Raw genomic sequence first — 23,325 nt, forward strand, 5'->3', positions numbered from 1 at the left:
CATAAAAACTATTTTTAAAAAATATTATGTCAGATATCGTAAACAATCCAATGTTTCCATTGTTCCGCAATAGACAGTTCACTCGGGGGGAGTTCGATAGACAATGTCCGAGGACTTGGACTCGATCAGCGAGGAAGAACGAAGCTTGTTCTGACCCTTTACACGATAGTCATTGGCCGCTATCGAAGCCCGCATAGCTGAGGAACACGCCAAGCAAAAGGAACTCGAGAAAAAATGAGCGGAAGGCGAGGTAAGTGTTACCAGAGTTTTTGTGCTCACAGTTTTACATGACACGTGTGTTTAGAAAACAGTAGATACAATAAAATTAATATAGGTCAATGTAGGAGTATATATGTGTATGTTTAATATCAGAGCAATAAAATATAATTTCAAAAACACAATGTAAACGTATGGCGTTTGCTTGGACAAATCAAAACAAACCGATATTAATCACAACCAGGCACACCGAGCTGATGGATAATTTTTAAATTATTCCAGAACGATTTGGGGCGGACGAAAAAGAAAAAAGAAGTAAGATTGCTTGCCCCTTATACCTTTTTACAGGTCATTTTTTACTAGAGAAATATCAGCAAGTTATCGCTTTTAAACGATATTAAGTTACTCATCAGACATTGCAACTCCCACGAACATTGGCGGCACTGTTCCGAAGTGCGATAACTTGTACCGCATTCTGATTTGTGCATATTAACAGCATCCAATGCATTATTCCTTAAAACACATCGCTTTGTCGGCAAAATATTGTACAAAATTGTGTTTGCAAGTTTAGCTGTTACTTCAAACCAATATCCACGAAACATTGTAACAGCTAATCTTCTCAGAGCTTGTCATGTTTATTTGCAATCACAAAAAGTAAGTGTAACGATGTACCTACCAATATCCGATAGGCATAGAATAATTTATGAAACCTAATAGACCTCCATAATAGTTACATGAACAATATCTATTGACCTCAATCCAAAGAGAAAGTAAAATCCTTGTAAATTAACATTTAAACAAAGCATTTAGTCACTAGTACAAGCCTTAAACCTAATAATTATAGAAGTAGTTGAAGAATAAACCCTAGTCCAAATAATTGCGCATTGTAATGATGAAGATATGAAATTTGGTCAAGAAAGAAAATTAAATTCAGATGAAAATATTTGAATAACAATTAACGTGTGATACTGTTATAAATGATAGCATTCAGAGAACACCAGCACAAAACATTCACCATTATTTAGCATTGCACAGGACTGGCTCATGTTCGTTACATCATCATTGACTGCAGTCATTAAGTCTAGCATGGTGACATCGCCCAGCTAGCGTTTAGTGCATACAGATAAATAGCAAAAAGCAGACAAAATTAAAGGCAACCCAACGTTCATTTTTGGTTGTCAACAAGTTTTGCAAGATTGTCTGGGCTTGCGCTAGTCACGCCTCCTATTCTGGAACCGATTTCGAATAATTTTATTCAGCTAGTTCTTCTGAACAGATTTGGATGATTCGGATTGGTGACATAATAGCGGGGAACGTTTCACTTGGAACGCTTTCAGTTCTGCCAATACGCATAGTCACACGGAAGCAGCACAACACAATATTAAGATTAGCTTTAAATGCCTTCACGAGACATGCTCACTCAAACTGTGTAATAATACCTGATGCGCAGCCAGTGCGACGACCGAGAGTATTGTTACATAGCGCATTATTCTGCATTATTAAGGTCTATTCAGCCTAGGCTTACAATGTAGACTGGCCTGTTGAAGCCATCGTGATTTAAATCGATGGGAATGGAAGTGAGTACAATAACTACGATAGCGGTTATGTCTATAGATCTAGCTGCATTATCGTTGAGAGTTTGGATGACTTAGTTGTTAATGGGTGGTGTGATGTTGTTCTAATTTCGTTCGCTGTTTAGGTGCGGTACGATGACGAAGATGAGGACGAGGGCCCTCAGCCGGACGCGACTCTCGAGCAGGGTCTCCCGCTGCCGGTCCGAATGCAAGGCTCCTTCCCGCTGGAGCTCGCCTCCACACCCCTCGAGGACATAGACCCTTTCTATCATAACCAGACAGTAAGTTATATATTATTCTACATAATTACTCTACTAATGTTGTTATGTATTTTATTCTTATCTAAATTTAATTTAAACTTACTATTTATTAACTTATGCTTACTTAGAAATATTCGCCTTTAAAAATAACAAATTTCAAATTTCATTTAAGATTTTGTATTGTAAATATATATACACAATAATAGTAAGTAATAAGTAAACTACAAAGGCTATTGCTAGGTATTTTATAAAATAATGTATTCCCGGAAGAATGGAATTTCAAAGTATAAATGTTAGATATGGACGTTACTTTCTGACATCATTTTCATCCTATAATTATCATTGGCGTAGTTACGGATTTTCTCTGGCGAGGGCAGTTAGCGAGTACAAAAAAAAAGCAAAGAGGCCGAATTTAACGATAGGCCTACGTCACCCGCGGCACCTATAAGCGTAAGGCTTTTTCTAAGATAGTCAAAAATGTTTCTAGGGTCGGCAAAGACGTTTTAAGGGGGGCACCGCCCATATATGCCACCCCTAATCACGCCCATGCCTATGATAAGTAGTAGCTCATTGCCATACCGGATACAATTTCAATCACGGTAAACTTATTTGTCATTTATAAAAAATACTTTTATCAGTAAGGTGGAAAGCGTCAGTTGCAATGAAATATCAAAGAGAATTATAATATATATGGAAAATGAAATATTTGTATTGAGTGACAAGACAAATTTTATTTTTAAATATATGCTTTTTGACAACGGAGGGTCATATTAAAACAACGTTTCATCCTTTGTTACAGACCTTCGTAGTTATAAGCAAGGGTAAAGATATCTTCAGATTTTCGGCGACCAATGCCCTATGGATACTAGACCCTTTCAATCCCATAAGAAGAGTGGCGATATATATTCTAGTACATCCTTTGTTCTCATTGTTTATTATTACTACGATATTAGTTAATTGCATTCTTATGATAATGCCTACAACGCCAACTGTCGAAAGTACTGAGTAAGTATGCATTTATAATATTTATATCAATCTTGGATAGATTTGTTTCGAATAAATTTAAAATTTTAAAGTACCATCGGATGTACAGAACATATTCCTTACTTAGGTTCTAGAACATCTGTAGTATGCACGCTAGTTTCTCAATTGTTATTTAGTATTCGGCTAGTTTGAAATTATCGATATTTAGATAAAGAAAAGTAAATAACTATAGATATTACATAGAGTATAAACTATTGGAGACTATAAATAATTGCAAATTATTTATCCAAACATAGTACTCCTATTTCGCTTTGATAAATTTTATGAAATAAGTTCGATATATAAAACCTAAAGCTAAAATCGCTAGGGCACCTAATGTCTCGCGACACAAATCATGGATTTCTAATAGACAATATAAAGTAACTGAATCTAATTATTTACGGACAAATATGTCAATTAGTTTCTCAAATAGTGTAAATGTTTTCAACAACTGTTAATGTCTTTATCGGCAGTTCATCATCATTGTTCGCATACACGGACTGTAGCCATAACACCAGATTGTACATACTTTTAACATCCGTATCATGATCTAGACAATTAATGACATCAATATTATTGTACCATCGTTTGTGTAATTAGTTTTGTTGTATTATCATATCGTTTGTAATTTTTAATAAGTTCAGAAGCAGAACTTATATTTTGCTTTATATTATAATTAATAGAAAGTTATGTAACGTCACAAAAAATAATTGTAATCTGGTGGCAAATTTTATGAATTTTCCACCTCGCTGTGTTTTAGGGCTCATTTTAGCCGAAATAGCCCCTATGCAGGACTATGTTTTTTTAATGAATATGTAAGTTAAGAGTTTTAGGAAGTTTTTGATTTACCTTAGAACCACGAAGTCACCTGTTTAGGTTTTTTATATTTAAAGAAGAAAATTTAAGTCATAATTCACAGAACATAAGTTTTTCACATTACACCAACATTTTCATAATTATTATTAAAGTTACGAAGCTGATTGTTTTTAGCAAAAAAGTACACCTAATGAAAATTTAGTTGCAATAAAAAAATCTCGAATAAGTCTTCTTCTTTTTTAAAAAGAAATAATTTAATCGTTCAAATCGAAAATTTTCAAAAATTCTGAAAAATATTCATAACTCGAAAACTATGAAAAATCGCGGAACATACATGGGGGTGATTCAGATACCTCAAGGAATGCTCTATCTCTGGACCTCCGCTTGACACTGCTTTCTGGGACATCCTGTATATGGTATTTCTTCTCAGTATCAGCCTAGAATTAATGCCCGATGAAGCGATAAGCTCGACTCCAATCGTTATGGGATGGAACACATTTGGCGTAAAGATCCACATTCCGGTTGCACATTCGTCTACCCCTTAATATAATAAAAACCTAATGTGTTTTATTATTATGTGTTCAATCTACTTCATCACCAGATTGTTATATAAAAACCTGTTTCATAACAATTGGTAACATAAGTGTATACTCCTAATTGGGGTAGAGTCGGCGCTGAAATCGTTATTTACAATATAAATAAGCTGACAGTATTCAACCTTGGCGTAGACCTTCATTTGGTCGGTGGTCATCGTTGAAGAGTATTCGTCAGTTTCATATTACTAATAGAAGTAGTCACTAGACAAGGATCAGGGTGCAAGGTTGAGTACAGTAGTAATTAACCTCTGTCGCTTTTTGTATCAAAATAGTTCTGAAGCTACAGGCAATTAAAACAATAGAATTTTTAAGAATTTCAAATTTCATAGTCTATACACACTATTCATCTTGATAATATGTATTTAGCGTGCATTTGGAATCATTTGACCACGTTTTAGATGGGTGTGTTTTAGCAATCAGAAGTTTTAATAAAATTCTGGATATCACCATTATGTGTAATAGAGAAAAAGTTGTAAAAGAAACTTGTAGTATAAACTAATATCAAAACTAGTAAAAAACATACGTGATTTGCGGTTAAAAGTTGCGCATGACTGATATTCTTGAAGCGCACCATACTGCGGCCAACGTGGAAGGCCAGAGAGAATATAGACTGCAAAAGCAAGGACATTTTTAAAGTATTAAATATTTATAAATTAATATATATTATTCCTATTCAATACTAATATTTAAATACAAAACTTCGTTATTACATTGCGTTTGTTAAGGATTTGATAAATAATGAATAATCAAAAAGTACTCCGATGGAATGCTCAGTCTCAGTATCTAACTCATGAACCTTTATTTTACAGCGTTGTAGAATATAAAAAGAACGATTGAAAGAAGATGCTTTAAAATAAGTAAATTTTGGAATAATTTCTGTAGTATGCGTGCGAAGTCACTGGCAATCGCTAGTATTTTATAAACTACATACACACATAAAAGTGGCGAAGGGTGAAATTTTCCGAAATGGAACCCGACACAACATATAGGTACAATAAATATGCATAAATGCGGTCTGCTAATCATTCTAATAATCACTAGATTTTATATAAATTACGAAAGAGAAGCCAAGAAATGGTTATATGTGTTGAGGTTTGCATAGACAAATACAAAGCCTTTTAATTATTTTATGTAAACTGGCTGCGTAACAGTATGTATCTTTTTGAATTATTGTATTTGGAATAAAATAACAATGTACTGTTACTAAGCAATGTGTGCTAGTCGAATACGGTTGTCTAAGGTGTTAACTCTATTGAAAATATAAGTTCCTATTCGACGGAAAACCTGGTTTATTTTCACACTTACTCTGCAAGGGCGACTCGAAGCCCAAGAATAGGAACCCTTCGCCACTGATACAAAGTCACTCATTTAACTACAAATACCTATACCCTTTGTACAAATTTCAAATGTCATTTTGTGCGTATTCTATTGCACAGGATGCGCGTCTCTTCACAGACAATGTTCAAAACTCAGGAAACATTTAAAGCATTAGTACAGTTTAGTCTGCAAGTTACCCGAATAGCATAATTGATTCTCGTTAAATTTACGAGTGAAGTTATTTTTGCCTTATCCTCTAAATTACCGAATTCCGTCTATTCAGCCATTTATAGAACTTTTGTTGCTGCTATTTTTATTTAGCAATTAACACAAATAGTTAGCACTTGTTAGTAATATGCCTTTTATATCGGTATCCTAATCAAGTGTACGTGATAAGTGGGTACTTAAACTATATATGTACATATTTGCAAAACAAAATAGCATTTTATTATATTACAAAGTTGCCACCTTTCCCTTTTTAATTGAAAGTTTAAAATTTCTTCTATAATAATACAAAAATTCGATGAATCTCGAGGGATTTATAACTAAACTGGAATTACTTACTTTAATGGGATTTTATTACACAGATGACATTCAAAAGTGGTAGAGACTCATTGAAAATGTCTGAGTATAAATGATCCGGTTGAGTTAAGATGAAATAACATTTATGAGTTTAATAAGTTGTGTCACGAAGGCTTAAACACCCCTTCCTTGATTCCTAATTTGAATTTCCCTCCTCTACGAGCGGTAGCGCAGCAATGATTCTAATTGTGAGGGTTTATGAACGATTAACATTGTTGAACCCCGGTATAAAACAAAGTTTTATGATAACAAACGAATTTATAGAAATATGATAGTCATGAGCTAAAACTGTTGTTTACAACACCAATGGGTTTATTCAATTCGACCTTGGTGTCAACCTTCATTTGTTCTGTTCTGCGACAAATATTAGTCTGTCCGTCCTAGACGAATCACTAAGGCCTACAATTCACGAGCGGCTGGTAGTGACGCGGCGTGCCGGCCGTTCATTTTCATATAATGGACGGCTAACATGGCCAGCCAGGGAGAATATAGGACGCGATAAGTGTTCCCAAAGATGTATCCAGATGAAGTATGACGCAAATTATGTCATATCTGTATTTAGCTTTTTATGAGTTGGGACTTTAATTGTGTGTGAACATTATTTTATAGGTATTTTAATGCCCAATGTGTAAAAATGAGTTTGAAGCACCAGTTATAATATAAAGATGGTGATTGATTCGAAAAAAACGATTTACAAATAAAAGCTTATAAAAAGAATATTTTAAGATTTTTAAATTTTAAACACTGCTTTTTTAAAACACATGTAGGTAGGTATACAAAATTCCAACAATATTTACATGTGTTGTTCTCGAGTTTTAAAACAGAAGTCCTCATTGGCTAAATTACTTTAGGTATGCTGTGTTTACGATGTTCCTAGCAACTACTTTAGTCATTTTGTTCAATGAGAATCATCCGGTCTCGAGGTGTTACTGCGACGCAGAGATGTGACGTGTTTCTTAATAAAATGCTTGATGAAGTTGGCCTTAATTTGCATGTGGTTAATTAGTTAATCCAAAACATTGCACGAGTTCACAGATTGTGAGGATAAAAACGAAGAGTATAAGAAATTACCTCCTTCCTTCGTGCAGTCAGATAAATAACGATCAAAAGCCGGTCACGCAATGCTTATTGTAGAGTCCCGTAGAGTCCTACGAAACAAAAAGTACCGGTTAAATGTACATCTGTTTTTCGGTTTTTTATGGACAGTTTGTTCAGTCTAAACTAAACGATATATTTTACTCTTCTATTATCAATTAATCCCCTATTACGTGAGATGAGCACAAGATATTTTTAAGCAATATTTTTTTAAAACCAGACATTTGCTTCACTTCCACTGCCTTTAAAATATTCAAAGTCAGGCAATATTAGGATAATCCACACAGCGTTCCTTGAGCAGGGATTTGAACCCACAACTTCCCGGTTTATATCCTATATATGCTTCCACTAGAAGAAAGAGATAAGGACGTGTTATTGATTTATTCAGAACCAAAATAAAAATATCATACCGAGAAATTCTGAGAGACGGGAGAATATCAAGCCCAGAAACCCAATAGAGTACTTGCATCTGCTAGAGTAGGTCACATTGAACACATAGAGTCTATTATCTTACTACCATATCCAATTGATTTTTTGATATTTTTAAAAAATTAACCGCTCAGAACAAAGTCTTTTTGAGATGCTTACAATGAGCTATATTGATTGGCTTATTCTCGGAATCCGATTAAAGATTGAGATTGGGATAATTTATTAAAAACGGCTGATAGAGTGTATGTGTATTGTGTACTGTATGATGATTCTTTGTTATATTTGTAAGTCAAAATAAAAAGTTGACACTATATACCTAGTCTTGCCATAAATATTGTAATAAAGAAAAAAGAAAATTGTTAACTGCAAATAACATTTATTACTTTTACAGTGTGTCAGTTTAATACATAAATATAAAACAATTAAAAATATAAAAAGCTTATTCGAAGTGGTCTCCATTGGCTGCAATACAGTCCTTTAAACGATGAGGCCAGTTATCAATAGAAGCACGCACTCTTTCCATGGGAAAATTCTTCACTGCCAATCGTATAGATTGTTTTAGGGACTCCAAATTATCATGGCGTTTAGAGCAAGCTGTACTCTCTAAAACTGACCACAAATCATAATCCAGCGGATTAAGATCGGGACTAGACGACGGCCAGTCTTCAGCTCTGATGAAGTCCGAAACGTTCGATTCCAACCAAGACTGCGTGGACCGAGCTTTATGACCCGGCGCCGAGTCTTGCTGGAAGGACCATACTTGGTTATTGAACATGGTGATGTTAAGGGGCTTAACTACCTTCTCAAGAATGGTATCTTGATACACTTGTGCCGATGTTTTGATACCTTTTTCACAAAAATATGGCTCAGTCACTCCTTCATAGCTAACACCCCACCAAACCATCACTGAAGTCGGATAATGTCCACGTTGCACTCTGTCGACTAATTGGGAAGCTTCCTTAGAGCTTTGAGCATAAATACGGTCATTTTGTTTGTTAAAATGTTGCTCAATTGTAAAAATTTTCTCATCCGTAAACAAAATTTTTCTGTGACCTCCCTTTGCGTACCGCTTCAGTAGTTGTTTCGATTTTACCACCCTATTCTTCTTTAAATTATCAGTTAAGAAATGGCCAGTGCGTCTCTTATAGGCTGCAAGTCCTAAGTCATCTTTTAAAATACGCGACATGGTTCTAGGTGCTATCTTCATTTCCCGAGATAAAATCTTTTGCTTTCGGACAGGATTTCTTCGAATTCTTTCCCTTACTGCTTTGACCACCTTTTTCGTACGAACACTACGTGGACGCCCAGATCTTTTTCTGTCACAAACAGAGGAGGTCTCATTGTACCTATTAATAGCCCGGTACACAAACATTTTACTAATACCAAGTGTATGGAGAGTTTTAAAAATTGCATTTGGCTCCATACCTACTTTGTGTAATGCTATCACAGCGATTCGGTTCTCTTTATCACCCCACACCATTTTAATATCGCAAAATATTTTACAATGTATTGGCGCCAAAATGAGAAAACACAATGAACAATCGTATAAAAATGACAGATTCGAAATTCAAATGTAATATTTTTTTATAATTAAGTGTAACAGTATTTATGGCCAGACTAAGTACATACATACTTAATTTATTAAGGTCATAGTTATAACAATATTATAAATTAATTACAAACATAAACTGTGATAAATAACATTCAATATGGCAGAAAATAATAAACAGCGTCCAGAGTACAATCGCTGGACTTCAAGCTAAATATAAACACAGAGGAAAGGAATTGTTAATCCAGTGTGTTGGTGACGCCAGGACAATTTACAGATTACTACTGTCGGAATTGGAGCTGAGATCTGTTTGTTCAGTGTGTGCTGTGAATGTGAGAAGGTGCGGGACGATTTAAAAGGTTATAAAATAAAAAAAATCTTTTTATGTAGAAAGCATGCTATTAAAGAGTGATAATTTGTTTTTATTTGGCATAACCTGTGAAATATGAAGGGCAGTGTTTTGTAGTTTCAAATTCTGGGCCGCGTAATATCAGTAGCACTTACCCAGTCCAATGACTTGCACGTCTCTTCGTTATTTGAAAATTATTACTGTCTAAATACGCTGCTATTATAATAATTATATGATTACATATAAGTGGCGGATATGAAAAAAAATATAGCAAAACACTTGTAATTTACATTTGAATGACTTCAATTGTAACTTATTATTACTTGTTTAGGTATACAATTTTGTAACCTGACATCTAGTAGTAATAAATGGCTCGAATTATAATAGCCAAAATAGGGATATCATACATATCGATGGTTGAGAAGCTAAATTATATTATAGTCTTAATTATAGTCTTTTACGGGAGTGTCATAGTCACTGAGTGACAAAACTCCTATTTAAAAATAAAGATAAAAAAAAAAAAAAAAGAGAAGCTAAATTGACTTAAGCGACATTTTATTTCGAAAATATTTAACAAGGTAAAAAAACATAGAAAAAGGTGCTGATTTTAAATATGTATGCAACTTAGTGTCGCCTAAAATGTCGTTTAACTCAATTAGCCTTTCAACCGACGATATGTTCTGTAGTTCACTTACGGCTAGATAGTTCAATAGAGCATATTATCTCTAGGCAGGTCAGGCGACTTGGGCGCTATTGACAATGTCTCAGGACTTGGGCTCAACCGGGCACGATGCACGAAGCTTGTTCCGGCCCTTCACACGAGAGTCTTTGGCTACCATCGAAGCTCAAAGAGCTGACGGTCATGCCAAACAAAAACGCAAGAAAAAAGGACTTGAAGGCGAAGTAAGTGCTTCCACAATTTACTTAGTATTTTGTTTAATAAAATTAGAAGATACAAGAAAAATAAAATTTAGTACTAATCCATTAATAAATCTCTGAGTTCAGAAGTAAAGAAAAAACACCATCATCTGAGAACCTCCTCCTTTTTTTAAAAGTCCGTTAATTGTATAATGATACCACACACACACATATTAATGTCCCTGTTGAACAATGAATTGTGTTAGAATAGCCAAAATATACATATGTACAAGGAAACACGGTAACAGCGGACCCCTATGAGACTATACTTCGTAATTAATTTGAAACTCAACAAAACTTACTCATTCTAACTGTATTTTTTTTTTTTATTTTATTTATTTATTTAACACAAAACAGGTTACAACTAAAAATACACCAATTATTGATTACAAAATATGCTTACTTCTAATCGCAACCCAAAACTTGTGTATAAAGAAAAGTTAATTATAGCGGACGAGTTTACAATATTACAAAGTAGATAGAAATGTTACGTTATTATTATGAATATTAAAGTTATTTTAACTGTAGAAACTAAATGTAAGTAGTAGTAAATATTTTACCGACTAAAAAATGAGTAAGATGACATTAACCACCATGACAAGTGTTAATGTGACAAAACACAAAAATAAAAACATATAAATCTTGAGTAATTGATTAATTGAAGATATTAAGGATCTCTCTTTTGTAAGTATTGATAGTATTTTGATATATATCTAAAGAAGGATTCTTAATACTAAGTTCATTAAACTGACGACACATTCGAACAATGGGGTTGTAGTAAGATGTATTGTTGCGAAATATTAAAAGAGAAAATACGTTCATGATATAATAGACGGCGAACTTATCGCCATATCGAGCACTTAGGAGCTGCCTAAGAAAATTGCCTATAAATTACATGAAATAAGATTAAACAGTTAATTAACTTCTTCATGGATAGATTATTCGGTGAAAGAAAGAAGATTATTCGGTGAAAAACGGACGAACCGGGCTGCCGCCCGGGGCCTGGTGCTTGGATCTTTGCGCGGCCTTGGAAGAGCACATCTTGTTAAAATGCTCTCCATCCTTTTTAATCAAGAAAATTTGTCTAGCCATCTATAAAATTGTAATTTTTTTTGTTAACGCACGGGGTATCTCTCCGGCTACGGCCGCCACCGACTGTTCCTATTGCTTGAATTGCGAAGTTTGTCTTGTGACAACCCTTATGGCTTTTGCTTCAACTCCCATACAATAGATTATATTATTATAAATGACACGGCTTATATAATCTTTCGTTTCTGTCAAAATATAAGACCAAATAATACTCTTTCACACATTTATAAAAACTTGTGTAATATGCGTAAAACAAATAAGCGTTGATGATTTATTTATGTGTGCGTGCATAACAACACAAAACGGTATGGTGTGTTGCCCTTTCTATGTAATAGTTACATTGAAAGACTTTGGTTCGCCGCAATAAGCACATGTGGCATCTTTTTTAGATGGTCTAAGTTTAAGCTGTTACTTTTACGGTGATGTTAAATAAATACACTGGAAATGTATGAAATGTATTTTGTTATTGTGTTTATTATATAGGTACGTGACGAGGGCCCTCAGCCGGACGCGACTCTCGAGCAGGGTCTCCCTCTGCCGGTTCGAATGCAAGGCTCCTTCCCGCTGGAGCTCGCCTCCACACCCCTCGAGGACATAGACTCTTTCTATCATAACCAGAGGGTGAGATGACTTGATGCTTATGCTATCTGTGATGCTTACTATTGTTTTTAATTGGGCTTTACCTAATGTATATTATAAAATGATATATTTCGGTAGCGTTAAAATCATTTTAATTAATAATTATTTTTTACAGACTTTCATGGTTATAGACAAGCGTAAATATATCTACAGATTTTCGGCAACCAAAGCTCTGTGGCTATTAGGCCCATTCAACCCGATTAGAAGAGCCGCGATAAACATTTTATTCCAACCTTTGTTTTCATTATTGATTATTTGCACAATATTAGTCAACTGCATTTTTATGATATTGCCTTTGACACCGACTATCGAAAGTACGGAGTAAGTATGCATTCAAATCAATCTTGCACGCCTATCTTAAAGCTACAGACTTTTATACAATAATTATTAATATTATGTTCGCGACATTCCGAGGTAAAGTACGTTGGCATAGATTCTAATGATATACGATTCTGATTCGAAACAATTTGCTTTGCTATTTCGCAAGAATGGGCGCATTCTTGTAACGTGATTATTAATATCCTAAGGTTTTAATATCCTAAGGTTCTATGTAATACCAAGTTTTAAAACATGATTATTTGCAGAATTCTCTTCACCGGGATCTACACTTTAGAATTCGTGGTGAAAGTAGTAGCCAGGGGTTTCATACTCAATCAATTCACGTACCTCAGAGATCCATGGAATTGGCTCGACTTCATCTTATTAATTCTGGCGTAAGTAACAAAAACATTTTTATATATGTATAATAAATATCAAAATTGTTGCATACATTCTACTGGTGGTAGGACTCTCATATGCGAGATGCTGCCTCGATAGGTGCCACCGCAGTGTCTATTTCTGCCGCTAAGCAGCAGTGTGTAGTCACTGTTGTTCCAGTTTGAAAGACATTGTAGCCAGAGTACCTACTAGACATAATAAGACTTAACATCTCATGTCTCAGGATGGCGAGCCTAGTGGAATACCAAACAATACTTTGTAATTCAAGGTGTTGGGTGGTGTTTCTACTGTTTATGGGCGGTCGTACCGCTCACCATCAGGCGAACAGCAGCTTCGTCTCGTCATTCAAGCAGAAATAAAAAAAAATACAAATTACTGTTGTTTAATGAGCGAGAGCGAGCGAGATAGTTTATTATAAATTATTTGGTAATATCAATTCTTTACACAATTAGTGACCATACCAGTGGCGTAACTTGCCATAGAAGGGCCCTATATCAAAATTTTTTGGGAGCCCTTGAGACAATGCGAACTTTTAGGAGCCCACTTAGTTTAATGTAGGTATTGGCCAAAAGAAGCCCTAAAACTCAAGGGTTACGTATTATTGATACGGCGCGGCGGTACCTACGTCCCTGGACTATTCACAAAAATTTATCGGCGAAATTCAGGGACGAGACTTCGTTGCTTTGGTAATTGTTCCCTGTTATTGCTAGACTTCCTAACAGTGAAGGATCCCACTACTTCCCGTACTAGCCACGGACCATCCCTAATGCCAGTCATTGACGTTAATATGCTTGTGTGGTTCCAGTTATTTAACGTTCGGCATAGATATCGAGAACTTAGCCGTGCTCCGAGCGCTAAGAGTATTCCGAGCCTTGAAGACTGTTGCCATAGCACCAGGTAAATTAATATTCATAATAATTAAGGTAGTGTGTCCGAAAAAAGCCTGGTTCGTAACAAGGCCCACCATCCATGTTATTAGTTTTAGTGTAAAAACATACCACGATTTCTTTTAATATGTAGTGATGTTTTACAATTTAATCATAAATTTTTCTTTATAATTTAAAATGAAACGATTTTACGAAGATTTTAAAATTAGGTGTGCCTTCAAGAGTTCCTTTATTTTATATTATATATTATACTACTTAAGTATTTGGCTAACTCAAATGGAACGCATTTTTATTATATACCAATACTACATAACACTGCAGGAATATATAGCTCAAAGTCAGTAGGTAGCAAAAAGACGGATGCGATAAATTATGATGCTCTGAATGATGATAGATGTGTTTTGTTGGTGGTGTAACCCTGCGTAGGCACCTAAGGAAATATTTATATTAGTTAAAACCTAGGATTGGTAATAAGTAACGCCTACAAAAATACGTTGGTTTATTCAACAGGTTTGAGGACCATTGCTGATGCCGTAATAAAATCAATAAAAAATCTACACGATGTGATCATTCTTATAATCTTTTCGCTATCTGTGTTCGCACTGATAGGCCTACAATTGTATATGGGGGTACTGACCCAGAAATGCATCAAAATCTTCCCTCAGGATGGCACCTGGGGTAACCTAACTGATGAAAGCTGGGAACTGTTCACACAGAATGAAAGTAAGCAATTTCATTTATGTAACTAATAAAATAATGTTTGCATAAATAAGTAAAATACTTATCTATCGACGGCAAAATAAAGTTTTATTCTAATTTCAGCGAACTGGTATGAAGAAGATGGCATATATCCTTTATGTGGGAATTCAACAGGTGCAGGGTAGGTAGCAATCATTCTTAAACTGATAAGCAAAACAAAATCATTTTTATAATTTCGTTTTATTCCTACAGCATATGTGAATCGGGATATGTCTGCCTTCAAGGATACGGTTCAAACCCTAACTACGGATACACGAATTTTGATACATTCAGTTGGGCATTCCTGTCAGCTTTCCAATTAATGACGCAGGATTACTGGGAGAACCTTTACAAATTGGTAATAATATGGAGATAACTGCAACTCAAATTATCATAAATTATAGTTAATTAAGTATTACTATCCGATAATGTTATAATTTCAGGTACTTAGGGCTACGGGGCCATGGCACATCTTTTTCTTCATGGTGACAATCATATTAGGATCATTTTATCTCTTAAACTTAATACTAGCCATTGTCGTTAAGTCATACGACAAGTTGCAAAAGAAAGCCGAAGAAGAGAAACAGGCGAAGAAAGCTCTTATGGTAGGTGGAAAGAGGCCATCGCGGGTTTTATTTGGTATGCCGGTTTAGGAGCTTCAACTTGTTTTCATTATGATATAAAATGATGCTTTTTCATGTTTAAAGTAATTTGAACGTATTCAGTTTATTGGCATCGATGAAGTACAGGCATTGAGGTTAATTAATTCAAATAGACCATTGTATTTAACTGCAATATCTGATAATAGGTATAAAGAAATATTTTTAAAACGTTACAGGAAAATAACAGATCTCAAACTGCGGCAGAGGTGACCGAAGAAAATGGTATGACATAAACACCGTTATGTTCAAAAATACGTTTCGCACTTGTTTTAACTAATGTAGAATGTGAATTTATTTTTTTATCATATTTATTTATATATCTTCAGTTACGCCCCTGTCTACCCCTTCTGCGATAACAGGCGAGATTGTGCGTGTGTGTAAATGTAACAATAGTTATCATACATTTACTTTACCTAAATTAACTATTTAACTCTACTATTACCCTTTGACAGCGGAAGATAACGAAGAACAGCCAACTACGTGCAAGAATTGTTGTATGAAAGGAATAGACTTCTGTTGTGTATGGGACTGCTGCTGGTTGTGGGTCAAATTCCAAAAGTGCCTTGGTTTGTTGGTATTCGATCCGTTCTTCGAACTCTTTATCATTTTGTGTCTCGTCTTGAACACTTTATTCATGGCTTTGGACCATCACGACATGGACAGAGATATGGAGAGGATACTCAGAACTGGTAACTATGTAAGTCTCTGTGGAGAAGTTCTTATAGACCAAATTGAATAATGAGAGGATCTCAAGCAGACCTCTGATGTATTGAACTTTTTAATTTGAGAACTTATTCTCAACTGAGTCGCCGCTGTTAAAAAAAAACAAAACTCAGTTGTCAAAATCTGTCATGTGCTACGACTTAAGAAAGCATTTGAGATGTTGATGTCTATTTATTAAAAAGCGACGAACTTAAGATGCGGACTTTAATTTGACAGCGTCTCAGTTGATATCGCAATTCAGAGAGAAATTTAGTTGCGTTTATTAATATTTTTCCCTTTCAGTTCTTCATTACAATATTTGGTATCGAAGCGGTGCTCAAGATAACAGCTATGAGTCCAAAATATTATTTCCGAGAAAAATGGAACATTTTTGACTTTACAATCGTAATGTTATCGCTTTTGGAGTTAGCTTTGGAAGGTGTTCATGGATTGTCAATATTACGTTCCCTGCGTTTGGTCAGTATTCTTAGATCAGTTTAATCTAGCTCTACATTAATATACATAACCAATTAGTACTTTTATTTTGTTGATAATTCGCTGGTTAACTATTACAAGATGCTCTGCTAATTTTTATATATGTTGCAAAAATTAGATTTATTTTATCATGTAAGTACGTAGAAATTAGAAAAGACAAGAATATATGGTTCCGCCTTAATGTATCTTTCAGGATTATCGAATATTTTTCACTGAAAATACTTAAGAAGAATATTTTTTATATATATTTAAATATGTATATCAAATATAACAAAGAGCCATCTCATAGTGAGCAAGCGAATTATTGCAAAAATCTTTTTTATAATTACAGCTTCGAGTCTTCAGATTAGTAAAATCATGGCCGACATTCAATTTAGTCATGTCTATAGTGGGTAAGACTACGGGCGCCTTAATTAACCTGACATTTGTATTATGCATCATTATCTTCATATTTGCCGTGATGGGTATGCAACTGTTCGGGAAAAATTACGTAGGTGAGTTTTATTTGGTGACTTACAATTGTAGAGCCAACCATATTTTTTTTGTACACCGAAGACCAATTACTACACATACGTTCGGCGCACGCTGCTTAGAAACCCTGTCTCTGACAGCATTAGCTGCTCATTACACTAATCATGAGCTCCTGACTGGTCAAATAACTCATAATTGTACGATGATTTTCACATAGAAATGTCGAAAAAGCCATTGGTCTTGATGTAGCAATGCTTGGCCCTCCACCCGTTGTGACCGTGGCGTCTCTCTTCAATTAATAATATTTTAGTATATTAATATCTTTTGTTATTACCTAAAGACAACGTCGACCGGTTTCCGGAGGGAGACTTACCAAGATGGAATTTCACGGACTTCATGCACAGTTTCATGATGGTGTTCAGAGTACTCTGCGGAGAATGGATTGAGAGTATGTGGGATTGTATGCTGGTTGGAGATATAACCTGTGTACCGTTCTTCGTAGCTGCCGTCGTTATTACCAACCTCGTGGTCAGTATAACACAAATTAGCCAACAATACTGTTAAAGATAATGATAAAACCCACATAGCTTTAAGAAGTCTTTATAAGAATATTGAGTCTACTGATATGAAGTACCCTAACCCACACTAGGCCAAGGTAGAGTACGGCTTAAAACCTCGCAGAAATGTAGAGGGGCCCATGGGAAAATATGTAATGCAGGCGTGGTGTTATTATAGTAATACATTCAAATTCCAGATTGCAAAAGTATATAACTCAATTACTGGTCTCTAATTTCCAGCTCTTAAACCTTTTCTTGGCGTTGCTGCTCTCTAACTTCAGTCTATCAGCCCCCATTGCTGACCAGAATACGAGTAAATTGGCCGAAGCCTTTAATCGGATTTCAAATTTCATACTTTGGATAAAGCAATGCGTTGTCAATCTCATATGCGCAAGCGGTAAGAGACATTATTATGTGTATTATCCTGATTATTTATTTATTTAAATTCTCTAACACTCTTTTTAATACATACATAATTATTGATTTTTATTATGATAAAATACCAGGCATAGACTGTGAATAAAACCTTCATTCTAGAGAAGACTAGGAATGCAATTTGTATCCGCTATGATTCGCGATAGGCTCGATCCCTACCACACCCTAAGGGATAATAACATCATCGAATTATGATTACACTATATATAGGCCTGTCTAGTCTTTCGAAGCTTATGTGATAATTATGTTAGATGTAATAAGCCATTGAAAAAGTTGTTCTGAGTATTATTGTCTCCTCAAAAATCTCTAATATATAATTTAAAAAGAAATTTTATATAACCTTCACTTGCAGGTAGAAATAAACGTGAGAAAGAAAATACAGCAACAAAATACGATATAAACACTGACAAAAACAAAGATAAACAGATGGATTGCGAACTTACACATTACGAATATCCTACACAGGTAATTAAATTGTATGGTGTTTTTTTAAATATAACAGCCACTTTTTAATTTTTGCTTTAATAATAAATTAATTGTAGGTTGACGACTCGGTCAGCCCAACATCGTACGAAAGCCACAAAGAATCAGCCGCTAAGAAACACGGAGAAAAGAAAAAAGACAACAATAAAGAAAGTAACCATCCCCATATTTTATTTCCCATGAAATATAAATCATAATATAAAGAAAATTCATTTTTCATAAAAAAAAATTTTCAAGTATAATATTTTTGTCTAAAATTATTTTCTAATTAAGCATTCATAAATTTAAAAAAAATTACAGACACACCTGCAGATTGTTGTCCGGTCCTATGGTATCGTTGTTTTCCTTCCCTTGCTGGTGACGACAATTCCACATTTTGGCAAAGATGGGGCACTCTTCGATTAAAGACATTCAAAATTGTCGAAAATAAATACTTCGAAGGAGTTGTACTCACAGTAATACTGCTAAGTAGTTTGGCTTTGGTAAGTGGATTATTGAATTATATAATGATGAAACTAGGATGAATGGGCGAGCTTTAATAGCGGTAACAAATGCCAATAAATAGCAATAACATCAACTAGAACTCGATTAAGAAAACTACTAGGCACCATACTACTCATAATCTGAAAAATTACTTATTAAAAGTCAAATATTCCAAAGCGAAACACAACAGTGTTTACTTTCAACCAGTTAGTTACAGAAATAGACATTGCGATGTTTTTTAATGAGTATACAATATTTTACAATAAATGTTTCACAATAGCGTAAGTGATTTATTCAAGTTTAGTGTGGGAGGGGGCGAGGCTCCACTATTTGATATGTAGCTCGCCCGTACATTGTGATGTTACCTAACCATATAGTCTCTTGAATGCCAAAGGTAAGCATCAAAATGTCGATATAATATAATGATCATTTCTCCTTTCAGGCCTTAGAAGACATAAACTTACCATATCGGCCGCTTCTTCGCGAAATTCTTTTTTACATGGATATTGTCTTCACCGTCATCTTCGTTATTGAGATGTTGATCAAATGGCTCGCACTTGGTTTCAAAGAATACTTCACCAGCGCTTGGTGTTGGCTAGACTTCATTATTGTTGTGGTAAGTCGTAATAAACAATAAATTACCTGCCTGATATCAACATTTCTTTCAATCATTTTTTTAGATACCGACAAATTCCATGTTAGACTGACGAAAAATAGAATTCAACAAAAAACAATTATATACACACATAATATAACTTCTGATAGAACACATGTATATGAGAATAAAATCACAATGAAATCCATTATAAATAAAGTACCTACAATATTTTTTTTTCATCATAAATAGATAATAGAGTGCAAAGCACGTAGAACTAACAGCAAATAGGGCATAACACTTCTTGAATGGAGACGAAGTACCGGCAAGAGCAGAGTTGAATAACCATCTATGTACAAAATGGACATACGACCTGTTAAAGTTCGCAGGAAATTGCCTTATTTATCAGATTTCAAACTTGTATCACCTCATTAATACTGTCGCAATATTTGCTTTGAGAGCGATGAGTTCATGGCTTCAAGGTCCTTAACAGACAACCAAAATTTATAGGAAATGTACTCCGTATTGTCTTATATTGATGAAATAAATAATGAATACTGTCATATTAGTTATCGCTCATGAACCACGGCGCGGCGATAGCGGGTGTAGGCGACATCCCATTGTTCCGCTCGATGCGTACCTTAAGAGCTCTGCGTCCTCTCCGAGCAGTCTCCAGATGGGAAGGCATGCGTGTAAGTATCACCTACTTTACAATTTCTATTTCTATCTGCCATTTCTTTTTCGAATTTCCAATAGCCAAATTCAGCATGTCTCCTTACAAATCCGTCTTTCCCATGATTCTAATTGCTTTTGTTAGAGTAAATATAGATGCAGAATCATGAGAATAATATGTTAATATTTGATTTAAATATTTTGATACTGCTTCACCACCATTTCGTAAGAAAGTTCCAACTATTTAAAAACGCTAAATACGACGCTCATAATGTTTTAATAGTTTATCAGCATAAACTCAATGACTTCTTATAATAAGTTCCTACCTATAATTCGTGTCTGCGTACAGGTGGTAGTATACGCTCTGGTGAAAGCCATCCCTTCGATGTTCAGCGTGTTGCTCGTGTGTCTCTTCTTCTGGCTTATCTTCGCCATCATCGGAGTCCAGCTTTTCGCCGGAAAATTCTACAAGGTAATGGGTACAGATCGAATAATTCATGGTCACTATCTAAGATTACATAACTCTAAACTTCTATTAAATTTTGTAGTGCGTCGATATGAATTACACGACATTTAGTCATGAATTCATACCAGATAGAAATGCTTGTGTATCAGAAAACTACTTATGGGAAAACTCACCGATGAATTTTGATCACATTGGTAATGCGTATTTATCCCTCTTCCAAGTGAGTACCTTCAAAGGTTGGATTCAGATCATGAACGACGCCATCGACTCCAGAGAGGTAAGATACTATTCAATATTTACAATATGTCTAAACCGAACCTTATTTACAAATCGTACTTTTGTATAATTTAGGTGGGAAAACAGCCAATAAGAGAGACTAACATTTACATGTATCTCTACTTCGTATTATTTATTATCATCGGCTCGTTTTTCACACGCGGTCTGTTGATCAGTGTGATTTTCAACAAATTCAAAGAACAAAAACAAAAAGCCGGAGGTAGTCTTGATATGTTTATGACTGAAGATCAGAAGAAATACTATCACGCGATGAAAATGGGGTCGAAGTCTTTTAAAACTATTCCAAGACCAAAGGTAAATTCGGTAATCTTGGTAAATTTATATCACTAATTATATTTAATTAATTGAATCAACAATTTTCTAAATAACTTGTTTGATTTTCTTTCTAGTGGCGACTACAAGCTAAAGTATTCGACATAGTAACTAATAAGAAATTCGACATGACCATCATGATATTCATCGGGTTAAACATGATTGTTCTGATGTTTGAACACTACCAGCAGTCAGAGACGCTTAGCTTGATCCTCGACAATTTGAATATGATATTCATCATAATATTTACAATCGAGTGCATACTAAAAATATTTGCCTTACGGCATCATTATTTCCTTGATCGGTGGAATTTGTTTGATTTCGTCGTAGTGGTAACTTCTGTTCTCGGTAAGTAAGTCTTCAAAATATCAAAATTAGTACCAAGTTATATTACGAGATTTTTAATTTACATACCTGACGTTTACAGGCTTGGTGTTGAGTGATATTATAGAGAAATATTTTGTATCACCAACTCTTTTGAGAATAGTAAGACTAGCTAAAATCGGTCGAGTACTTCGACTCGTTAAAAGTTCAAAGGGTATCCGAACACTTTTACACACATTAGCGATGTCAATGCCTGCCCTATTCAACATATGTTTACTCCTGTTCCTGGTTATGTTTATCTACGCCATATTCGGCATGTCTTTCTTCATGCACGTGAAGAACCAGAGCGGAATCGATGACGTCTACAACTTCAAGACTTTCGGTCAAAGCATGATAATGCTTTTCCAGGTACTTTTAAATAAATAATTGATATATGTGTTTAATAATAGCAAAATCATGTGTTCAATTACTTATATTGTTTATTTTTCCCAGATATCTACCACTGCGGGCTGGGATGGTGTGTTACACGCAATAACAAATGAAGAAGACTGCGAATTGCCAGATAAGGAACGAGGCTCGCCAGGCAATTGTGGTTCTGAAGCCATTGGCATTACTTACTTGGTTTCTTACATCATCCTATCGTACTTTATCTTCATCAATATGTTTATTGCCGTTATTCTCGATAATTATTCTCAGGTACATTAAGTTTTAAGCACAAATGATAATAATTTCCTAAACCGACAAATTATAATAACCTATTTCTTTTACAGGCCACAGAAGATGTGCAAGAAGGATTAACCGAGGATGATTACGATATGTTCTGTGAAACTTGGCAACGATTTAATCCGGACGGCAGTCAGTACATACGCTACGATCAGCTCTCCGACCTCCTTGATATGCTCGAGCCTCCGTTACGAATACCCAAGCCGAACAAAGATAAAATTGCATCTTTGGGGATCCCTATATGTAGGGGTGACATGATGTTCTGTTGCAATATCCTGGAAGCGCTCATAAAGGACTTCTTCGCACGAAAGGGGACAAAGATTGAGATGCCAGGAGACGCAGAAGCAAAGCGACCTGACTTTGCCAGATCAGTTTCTAAGTATGTTGACGAATAAGTATAGCATGAAGTATATGTTCTCCATTAGATGGATAAACTAGAAACTATAAAAGCTTATTTAATCATCGAAACCATATTAAACAAATATATTTGAATATCTCGCTTTCGATCTTTTTGCTGCCACGTGATCCGTCCGTGACCACTCCATGCTAATCCTTAGCATGTAATAATGTATAATCCATACTGCGTTATTTGACTTCCATAATTATGTTTTGTAATCGATCTAATATGTTGAATGTATATGATTTTCATTAGAGCCAATCACATCACTGAATAGCGAATATTATAGTATGTAAATAAATTATTATTATCTATTAAAGAATATTTTCTGCTTTATTGTGTCGTTTTATTTCCGTGGGAAATAAAATATATTTATAAAATAACCTACAGGTAAAACAATAGTAATATAAATAATAATTAATATATTGTAGAAAAGTGTATCAAGTAAAGTTAAATA

The 23,325-nt window shown here is 34.8% G+C and overlaps 1 protein-coding gene across 5 annotated transcripts; it reads left to right on the top strand.

The window, feature by feature from the left end:
* The first annotated feature begins 118 nt into the window (after nucleotides 1-118).
* LOC115440067 (sodium channel protein para) lies at nucleotides 119-23,204 on the top strand. Of its 5 annotated transcripts, XM_037436425.1 has the most exons (29): nucleotides 119-250; nucleotides 1,916-2,071; nucleotides 10,536-10,709; nucleotides 12,297-12,434; nucleotides 12,568-12,773; nucleotides 13,037-13,165; nucleotides 13,975-14,066; nucleotides 14,567-14,779; nucleotides 14,879-14,936; nucleotides 15,008-15,152; nucleotides 15,238-15,399; nucleotides 15,633-15,678; nucleotides 15,909-16,153; nucleotides 16,462-16,635; nucleotides 16,985-17,147; nucleotides 17,465-17,652; nucleotides 17,922-18,078; nucleotides 18,469-18,581; nucleotides 18,659-18,752; nucleotides 18,900-19,081; nucleotides 19,525-19,698; nucleotides 20,247-20,369; nucleotides 20,699-20,821; nucleotides 20,898-21,092; nucleotides 21,167-21,406; nucleotides 21,502-21,772; nucleotides 21,852-22,156; nucleotides 22,241-22,444; nucleotides 22,519-23,204. In XM_037436425.1, exons 2-29 carry the CDS (start codon nucleotides 1,997-1,999, stop codon nucleotides 22,864-22,866), a joined length of 4,737 nt encoding a protein of 1,578 aa, XP_037292322.1. In that variant the 5' UTR covers nucleotides 119-250; nucleotides 1,916-1,996; the 3' UTR covers nucleotides 22,867-23,204. The 5 variants fall into 5 exon arrangements, with proteins under 5 accessions (XP_037292322.1, XP_037292323.1, XP_030020079.2 ...); XM_037436426.1 differs by lacking the exons at nucleotides 119-250; nucleotides 1,916-2,071 and adding an exon at nucleotides 3,037-3,055; XM_030164219.2 differs by lacking the exons at nucleotides 119-250; nucleotides 1,916-2,071 and adding an exon at nucleotides 9,703-9,816 and having other exon boundaries at nucleotides 10,540-10,709.
* Nucleotides 23,205-23,325: the final 121 nt, after the last annotated feature.

This window comes from Manduca sexta, chromosome 8 (genome assembly GCF_014839805.1).
Source record: "Manduca sexta isolate Smith_Timp_Sample1 chromosome 8, JHU_Msex_v1.0, whole genome shotgun sequence".
In the NCBI taxonomy this organism is placed as follows: domain Eukaryota; kingdom Metazoa; phylum Arthropoda; class Insecta; order Lepidoptera; family Sphingidae; genus Manduca; species Manduca sexta.

Excerpts from the sequence above, each read along its gene's own strand:
- LOC115440067 (XM_037436425.1), top strand. The coding sequence starts at position 1,997 with ATGCAAGGCTCCTTCCCGCTGGAGCTCGCCTCCACACCCCTCGAGGAC. Across the intron at positions 10,710-12,296 it reads AAAAAGGACTTGAAGGCGAA|GTACGTGACGAGGGCCCTCA; the intron begins GTAAGTGCTTCC and ends TTTATTATATAG. Across the intron at positions 15,153-15,237 it reads GGGAGAACCTTTACAAATTG|GTACTTAGGGCTACGGGGCC; the intron begins GTAATAATATGG and ends TTATAATTTCAG.